Genomic DNA, 9043 nt, shown 5'->3' on the forward strand with positions numbered 1-9043 from the left:
CTTTACCCAATAATGTATCTCACAAAAATCTATTCAAATAAACCCATTGAAAACCCGGATTAGAGTGCATTCATAAATAAATCCTAGATCAGAGTATTCTATCTATAGGATACTTCTAAAGGAACAGTGAGACAAACATGAATCATTCACAACCTTGCAACTGTTAGGATAAAACATAGAATAACATAAAAATGGGCTACAAGACAACCACCAACAACCAATCCTGACAGAGTCTATAATCATGATCTTTGATTTCAGTCCAAACAGATGGAACTGAAATAGTCTGTCCCTTTGGTTGATGGAAAACAGATACCCAACTTTCTAAACTTGGGGCTGTGCTCTATTGATTGTCCTGTACTCCCCTTCCTTTTCTGTCTGCGTTTGATGCTGCATGTGATCATCCCATGTGTCCTTGTTAAAGTTCATGGTTTCCATGTGGTTCATATTGCAGTCCTGATTTCTGACCGTTGTACAGTAGTCTCCCTGCATGCACACAGTTGAAGTGCTCTATATGTTTTTTCAGTGTTCACTGTAAACAGTCCAGTTAGGAAAGTAATCTCCATGTTACGACAGATTCCCAAAAGAGCCACCTAGGAAAATAAAAAAGGAGAGGAAAAAACAGTAACCGATAGAATTGCATCCAAACGTTACCAGTCATTTTACACACACTCACAAAAATAAAACTCAGTGTTCACCTCTGCTAAGGAGCTGCAGGTTACGTTCCTCCTCTTGCACCTGCAGTTGAAGCACCTGATGTAGGAGCTCCTGCCTCAGTGTCTCCTGCACCAAGCCCATCCTCTCCAACTTCTCTCCATTCAGACGAAACAGAGCACGGCCTGACATGGAACAGAGAGAGGAGGCTGCCATTAAAAGCTTAGCAATTCAACTGTTACTACTCATCCACACCCACTGTATTGTGTATTCTACTCACATTCCATTATTATGAATTATGTTTTTTGTGCTAGTACATGTGTACTAGTTGATACCTGTGATGGCGTGAAGGGTAAAGAGTATCACAACAAGCATATTGATTCAACTGACACTACTCTGCCAGCCACTCACGTCAACTGTATTCCACTCTCATTTTATGATTGTAAATGATGATTTTCGTGGTAGTGCACTTGTCCTGGTTGATACCTGTGATGGCGTGATGAGAGAAGGCTTCGACGTAGGTCAGGTAGTTGTGAGGACAGTGTTTCTTCAACCATCGGCAGACGTCCTGTTGAGTCCATAACACCACAGGTCGGATCAGACTGGGCTGGGTGGGGCTGGTGTGGTAGATTCCATAGAAGTCACCTGAACAACGCTGAAACATGAGCACGCACACAGTAGAGGAGAAAAGTTCAGCATATTTCCGTAATGGCCCTCTACTGCTTGCATTATCTCTCAGTCCCGCTACCCCTTATATGTACAGTATGTGCAGTGTTTTAACCTTGAGTACCCCAAGGGATGACCACTCCACAACTTCAGTCAGACATAAGCACATCCATCAAGGAATCTGTTCAGACACCCAGAGATCCTTCCTTACTTAATGTTAATTCTGTAGGTCACCATGGACCACTTTCATGATGTTAGCCACACAGATATGATGCATGTCAATGCAGTTCCCAAGAATATAGTGATGTGAGTGACTTTCCCTTCCTTTATTTATGGTCACATACTACCTTATCTCTGCAACCACTGCACTTCTGACAAAAGAGTACACACAGACACACACACGGACACACACACACACTCCAAGCAGCAGGGTGTCATTGCTCTCATTTTGGCATACATACACACTAAACCCATTACTAATGAGGACTATCATATGAAAGGGTCCCCCTGCAGATCAAACGCATACATACATCTGAAACCCGAAGACCAGGGAACATGTGGGTCAGTCTTATCCAAATACCAAATTCCTTCCTTTGGAATCTGAGCAGGATGTGGGTGACTAATCAAATGAAGCCCTTGATCATTCATTCACTTTTAAAATCAATGAATGCAGTGTTCTCTCCTGCCTTCTCTTCTTCTCCAGAGTAGGGCAGCCCCACGTAAAGTTCAAAAGGTTGGAACTCAACATGCTAGTGCTTACACCCCCCCAGCAAACAACAAAAACAAACAAGCTCTCTCCCTGCATTTTTCAGCACGGACATTCATGATACAAGATTCTGTAACACATTGCATTGATCTTGAAAGACACAAAGAATGAAGCCTATGCATGCATACATGCAACGGGACTGAAAAACGGTCTCTGTCATCAACCAGAATTTGTAGGGGACTCGGAAACCCCAATGTATAGCAGAGAATTATTCATGAATTGGTCAAAAACCAGGCATGTCGAAATTGAGATTTAAAAGTAAATTTAGAACACAAAAGGTTAATTGTGCTGTAATACCACATGAAGGGGATACCATATTATATCAGATACCATTAATTGAAATAGATAGAAATGCTTTGTTATAAAACATATATTTAAGAGCACATACTGTAAGGTTCACTACAGCCATTAGATGTCATACGGTATATTGCCCCTTTTCGCTCTCAGTCCAAAGACAAGTGCTGGTGCTTCTGCACATAGGAAGGCCAGTAGTTCTATTTAAATCCATTCTAAAACGTTGGACCAGCTGAGTGCCTCATAGCCCTCTGGGTTAACAGCATCTTCCATTCTCCACAAACAAAGTGCTGCTCATGTTGGAACAATGGATGGTCACCAGATAGTCCATTGCATTTGTCAGATTATTTTTGAAATATTTGATCTTTGAGAAGAGAGAAGCCTTTGTGTTGGTATATGACAGAGGGCTAGAGAGAAGCTTACATACACATCAATTAATAGTGGAAAACAAAGGCTTTCTTAGACTGATCTGAGATGAATGAAAACCTATGAAGCTCTTTCCTTTTCTTATTTGCATGTGCATCTAGAATAGGCCTACAACGATTAGAGATGGGGTGGATGCAACCAATCAAATGTGAGTTGATTTGATTTCACACATAGATCCAGAGTGGTTGAGGTACTCTACCTGATAGCTCTCTGTCCCAGGCTGTTGGAGCAGCTTCACTGTCCGGCCCCCTGCTGTTTTCTGACCACGCCCGTCATGCCAGGTAAGGTTCCCTCCCGTCTGTCGACTCAAGTGCTTGAAGTCCTCAGGCAGTGCCCTATACTCCACAGCAGGCCGGCAGAAACTGAAACTGGAGGCTGCTAGAAGATAAGAAAAGAGAGAGAATTGATTCCAGTGAACAGTGCTAGTAGCCTACACACAGGCATTTGAAACACCCTCAATGTCTGTAATTTGCACTAAAAAGGCATGTGAGATCTGGAAAAATATCCTAGGGCTGGGGAGTAACTGATTACATAATAAAAAATTAAAAAATATGTAATCAGTTACGTTACCAGCAAAAATCTAATGCCTCTGTCACGATCGTTTCCGGACGAGACGGACCAAGGCGCAGCGTGATATGCATTCATGTTTATTGACGACTAAACACACGACAAAACAACAAACGAAACGAAGTCCAAGGTAGACAAATAACATACCTCACACGGAACAAGATCCCACACCCCACTAGTGCCAACAGGCTACCTAAGTATGGTCCCCAATCAGAGACAACGAGCTACAGCTGCCTCTGATTGGGAACCACCCTGGCCAACATAGATCTAAACGATCTAGAAACTAACATAGACAAACCCAACACAGAAAATACACACCCTGACTCAACCAATACAAGTCCCTAGAGTCAGGGCGTGACAGTACCCCCCCCCCCAAAGGTGCGGACTCCGACCGCACCACATAAACCTAACAGGGTAGGGGCCGGGTGGGCGCTCCGGAGTGGAGCCGCTGGCCGGAGCTGGACTGGACCCCGGTGGAGCGGATTGCTCTGGCTCCGGTGTGGAGCCGCTGACCGGAGCTGGACCAGGCACCGGTGGAACAGGCACGGGCCGTGCCGGACTGGACACACGCACCACTGGTTTGGTGCGGGGAGCAGGAACGGGCCGGACTGGGCTGACGACGCGCACCCCTGGCTTGGTGCGGGGAGCAGGAACGGGCCGGACTGGGCTGACGACGCGCACCACTGGCTTGGTGCGGGGAGTAGGAACGGGCCGTACCGGACTGGCGACGCGCACCACTGGCCTGGTGCGGGGAGCAGGAACAGGCCAGGCCGGGCCGGGCTGGCGACGCGCACCACTGGCTTGGTGCGAGGGACAGGAACATGTCGGACCGGGCTGGCGACGCGCACCACTGGCTTGGTGCACGGGGCAGGAACAGGCCGGGCCGGGCTGGCGACGCGCACCACTGACTTGGTGCGAGGGACAGGAACAGGCCGGACCGGGCTGGCGATGCGCACCACTGGCTTGATGCGAGGAGCAGGAACGGGCCGAACCATACTGGGAACACCCACCACTGGCTTAGTGCGGGAATCAGGAACGGGCCGGACCGGACTGGCGACACGCACCACTTGATTGGTGCGAGGAGCGGGACTGGGTTCCTTCATTAACCCCCGCTCCTTCTGCTGCCTAACCAGCTCCTCTCGCCGTGCCTCTACACTTTCCTTCTGTTCCCTCTGAACCAATGACCCCCTTAATCTGGCGGCCTCCTCTGCTAAATGGCTGAACCGCTCTATCGCGGCCTCCTGCTGCCTCGTCGTCCACGGCGTGAGCCCCCCCCTAAAAAATGTTTGGGCTTGTCTCTCCCCCGTGATCATGGCCTCCATCCCTCTTGCCAGACTCTCGCTCATCTCCTCCCAAGTCCATCCTCTCTCCTCGTCACGCTGCTTGATCCAGGATTGGTGGGATCTTCTGTCACGATCGTTTACGGACGAGACGGACCAAGGTGCAGCGTGATATGCATTCATGTTTATTGACGACTAAACACACGACAAAACAACAAACGAAACGTGAAGTCCAAGGTAGACAAATAACATACCTCACACGGAACAAGATCCCACACCCCACTAGTGCCAACAGGCTACCTAAGTATGGTCCCCAATCAGAGACAATGAGCTACAGCTGCCTCTGATTGGGAACCACCCTGGCCAACATAGATCTAAACGATATAGAAACTAACATAGACAAACCCAACACAGAAAATACACACCCTGACTCAACCAATACAAATCCCTAGAGTCAGGGCGTGACAGCCTCTTAAGGGTAAGTAATCCAAAAGTTACATTACTGATTACAATTTTGGACAGGTAACTAGTAACTGTAACGGATCACATTTAGAAAGTAACCTACCCAACCCTGCGTGTGCCAAAGGACTTTAAAATGGGTGCCTTCTCATTGAGAGATGATCTCAACCATCATTACTAGGTTTCTTTCCCCAGGCAGCCCAGGCAGGTGTTATAATACCTGAGCCGGTAAACTGAGTCGTTACAAGCTGTTGTTTTACCCAGATAGCTCCCAGGGAATTATGGCAACTTCATATGACTACTGCATATAAATCATATAGGACGTATATTCGACAGATGTGCCATTCGCTCATCATTATGGTAAACTACTAGCAGACACACACCCTATCCCACTCTGCAGGCAGCAGGTGTCTCTTCAGTACCATAATGAAGGGGAAAGGTGCTAGCTAGAGTAAGCACACCATTACTGAAAAAGAACCTGGCAACCAGCCACAGGTCATTACTGATTCTGTGCCAGATTGGGTTGCTTTTCTGGCTGTGTTGGAGGCGATGTTTTGAGCAGGGTGTGTGTGGTGTATCTGTCAGAGTGTGTGCATGTGTGCGTGCATGTGTGTGATGCTCATTAAAATGTATCTTCTCTAATTGACACAGAAGGTTTAATAGAAATGAGGCCAGAATAAGAGACAGTAGAGGAGATGAAAGGGTGCGTTTTTGGTCCTCTTGCTTGTGCCCCTCCTCTGCATCATTCAGCATCTCCCTTATCCCAGACCCCCAACAGAGCCGGGATCTGCAAAGGCAGCTCTTGTTATCAACCCAAGCCATACCAATGTCACTGGTGAAGAACATTGTCATAATGAACACAACCCTTTTAAATCAAACCTCTTCAGCATGGGGCATATGTGTATATGTCTTTATAAGCCACTTTCTAGTCACTTTAATAATAGGCCTACACTTACACTATGTATACAAAAGTATGTGGACACCCCTTTAAGTTGGTGGATTCGGCTATTTCAGCCACACCCGTTGCTGACAGGTGTATAAAATCGAGTACACTGCCATGCAATCTCCATAGACAAACAGTGGCAGTAGAATGGCCTTACTGAAGAGCTCAGTGACATTCAACGTGGTACCGTCATACAATGCCACCTTTCCAATAAGTCAGTTCGTCAACTTTCTGCCCTGCTAGAGCTGCCCTGGTCAACTGTAAGTGCTGTTAATGTGAAGTGGAAACGTCTAGGAGCAACAACGACTCAGCCGTGAAGTGGTAGGCCACACAAGCTCACAGAACAGGACCGCCGTAGCGAGTAAAATTTGTCTGTCCTCGGTTGCAACACTCACTACCGAGTTCCAAACTGCCTCTGGAAGCAACGTCAGCACAAAAATGGGTTTCCATGGCTGAGCTGCCGCATACAAGCCTAAGATCACCATGCGCAATGCCAAGCATCGGCTGGAGTGGTGTAAAGCTCGCTGCCATTGGACTCTGGAGAAGTGGAAACGCGTTCTCTGGAGTGATGAATCACGCTTCACCATCTGGCAGTCCGATGGACGAATCTGGGTTTTGTCGGATGCCAGGAGAACGCTACCTGCCCCAGTGCCAACTGTAAAGTTTGGTGGAGGAGGAATAATGGTCTGGGGCTGTTTTTCATGGTTCGGGCTAGGTCCCTTAGTTCCAATGAAGGGAAATATTAACGCTACAGCATACAATGACATCCTAGACGATTCTGTGCTTCCAACGTTGTGGCAACAGTTTGGGGAAGGCCCTTTCCTGTTTCAGCATGACAATGCCCCAATGCACAAAGCGAGGTACATACAGAAATGGTTTGTCGAGATCGGTGTGGAAGAAGTTGACTGGCCTGCACAGAGCCCTGACCTCAACCCCATCGAATACCTTTGGGATGAATTGGAACGCCGACCGTGAGCCAGGCCTAATCGCCAAACATCAACGCTGTTATAGCAGCAAAGGGGGGACCAACTCCATATTAATGCACATGATTTTGGAATTAGATGTTCGACGAGCAGGTTTCCACATACTTTTGGTCATGTAGTGTATTTCCACCAATAAGCTTAGCACTTAATTATGCTACTTAGAAGTGTTTGAAGAAATTTACCCAATCTAATTCAATTTCACTGAAAGACTGAGTCATAAGTGATCAAAATAGGCTACTACTTTAAAGAAATTGGCTATGTGGTCACTCGTCACTCTGTCACCCTAAAGTCGCTGTCCATTTCAGCGGTTTCTTTTTGGGCTGCAAAATTCCAACTGAATGCTGAAGCCTAAGCAAATAAGATGGGAAACCGGTCATGCAAATTCAGCAAAACTTATTCTGTACAGTTGTTTCACTTAGCCTGCACACCGAATAGCCTGTAGTTAATAGGCCTAGTTACCGACAAAATAAAGGCTATTAGAGGAGAAGATGGGGGATGATTATTGAGATGTCCGCATGCAAACTATTGGATCTCTATTACCGTCCACAGCCATGGCTTGTCTCCTTTCCCGTGAGTGCGCTACTAAAAGTATCCCATCCTCTCCAGTAACCGCTGACCGACCGGTAATCCTCGGTTTGCGTTCTCCTCACCTCTCCGTTCTGCTACAGCCAATACCTTTCCGCCAAACTTGACAGTTTGGGCAACCAATTATAGCCTACTTGAACAGGACCGCAGAAGCGCAAGTTAGCTGCTCTTTATTGTCGCTCAGGTGCCACTGCCAGTGAACAACTATTCATCTCGTGAGTTCCCGGGTTATATGAAGTGGTGAGGTGAGGAATAACCACATGGAACAGGCTGCCAACTGCCTAAATTGACACGAAGCATTTCACTGTAGCGTAAGTAAAAAAAAAAAAAAAAAATACATCCATAATAGGGATGCGCTCTTGAGCAACATCTAATCAGATGGTGCTGCTCATAGTGTCCTGTCCTGGGTGACGTTATGAGTCTCTTTCGATGCGGAATGTCCCAATGAAGTTGGCTGACTGGTTCTTTCAGTGCGGAACTGTGTGTGTGGTTTATCTCGTCGTGAGAATCAGGCGCACTGCTTTTTCTCAAGAGCCAGAATAAGCGGACTCAGTGCTGCCAGGAGCCCTGTAATTAGCGCAGCCAGTGGAGAGCTACTGAAAACGGGCTGATGAAAAGCCAGCGCAAGAAATAAAATAGAATAGAGAACATTCAGCATAAGGAATCCCCATGCCCAATGGAGCCAGAGCTTGCTGGCTCCCAATATGGCATGTTCTGTGATGGAGCCGCAGAGCTATAAAGCCCAGGTGGAAACCCAGGGGCATTTCTAGGATTTTAAAACATTGGGGGCTTAGCCCAAAGCCAGTAGGGTGGTCCTGGTGCATCCTCCCCCGGCAAAAAAAGAAGGAATTTCAACAGCTAAATGCATGAATTTTGAGAAGAACATTGAGAGATTAGAACATTGAGAGACTAGATCTTTTCAGGTAACTTGCACCTTCCCTCCTGCCACAGCAGACACTGCCAGTACTCAATTACAGTAGCTACTGTGAGTCTCTCTACCCTGGAACTCTCTCTACTCTGAAACACATACATCTATAGCGTATTGCCAAAAGCCTCCATACATTTTAACAACTTCAGTTTTCTATGTGGAGTTCTCTTTTGTCTACCCTCCTCTCTCGTCCTGTCCTGGTTGTAAAAAATGGTTTTAATAGTCATTTCACTGGCCTTTTCACCTCACCTGCAAATTCTTTGTAAACCATGTTTTACTTGTTCACTGTCTGTATTTCACCTGTTATTATTTGTGCAAATAAATACAACTAATTAGAATCTATAGAGCAGCTTGAAGTGATACAGTCTACCGTGTGCTCAACCCACCTCTGTTCTCTCTCCATCTCTTCTGTCACTTGTCTGTTGTTGTCTGTGTCTTGTCTGTTGCTGTTTCATGTTCTTGTTTGTTAATGTCTCCTTTGTCTAAACTCTTCTG

General features: G+C 46.6%; 1 protein-coding gene across 2 annotated transcripts; it reads right to left on the reverse strand.

The window, feature by feature from the left end:
- Positions 1 to 8310, reverse strand: LOC121546701 (sterile alpha motif domain-containing protein 10-like). Of its 2 annotated transcripts, none has more exons than XM_041857934.1 (5): positions 7576 to 8310; positions 3003 to 3178; positions 1138 to 1306; positions 696 to 836; positions 1 to 590 (listed from the first exon to the last, which is right to left on the reverse strand). In XM_041857934.1, exons 1-5 carry the CDS (start codon positions 7586 to 7588, stop codon positions 565 to 567), a joined length of 525 nt encoding a protein of 174 aa, XP_041713868.1. In that variant the 5' UTR covers positions 7589 to 8310; the 3' UTR covers positions 1 to 564. The 2 variants fall into 2 exon arrangements, with proteins under 2 accessions (XP_041713868.1, XP_041713867.1); XM_041857933.1 differs by having other exon boundaries at positions 3003 to 3181.
- Positions 8311 to 9043: the final 733 nt, after the last annotated feature.

The sequence above is a fragment of the Coregonus clupeaformis genome, chromosome 30, assembly GCF_020615455.1.
Source record: "Coregonus clupeaformis isolate EN_2021a chromosome 30, ASM2061545v1, whole genome shotgun sequence".
Classification (NCBI taxonomy): Eukaryota; Metazoa; Chordata; class Actinopteri; order Salmoniformes; family Salmonidae; genus Coregonus; species Coregonus clupeaformis.

What these genes read in the sequence shown, in the direction of transcription:
- LOC121546701 (XM_041857933.1), bottom strand. An exon ending in CTCTCATCACGCCATCACAG is followed by an intron (nt 837 to 1,137) that starts GTATCAACCAGG and finishes GTTCCATGTCAG; the next exon opens with GCCGTGCTCTGTTTCGTCTG. An exon ending in CCTGCAGCTCCTTAGCAGAG is followed by an intron (nt 591 to 695) that starts GTGAACACTGAG and finishes TTATTTTCCTAG; the next exon opens with GTGGCTCTTTTGGGAATCTG.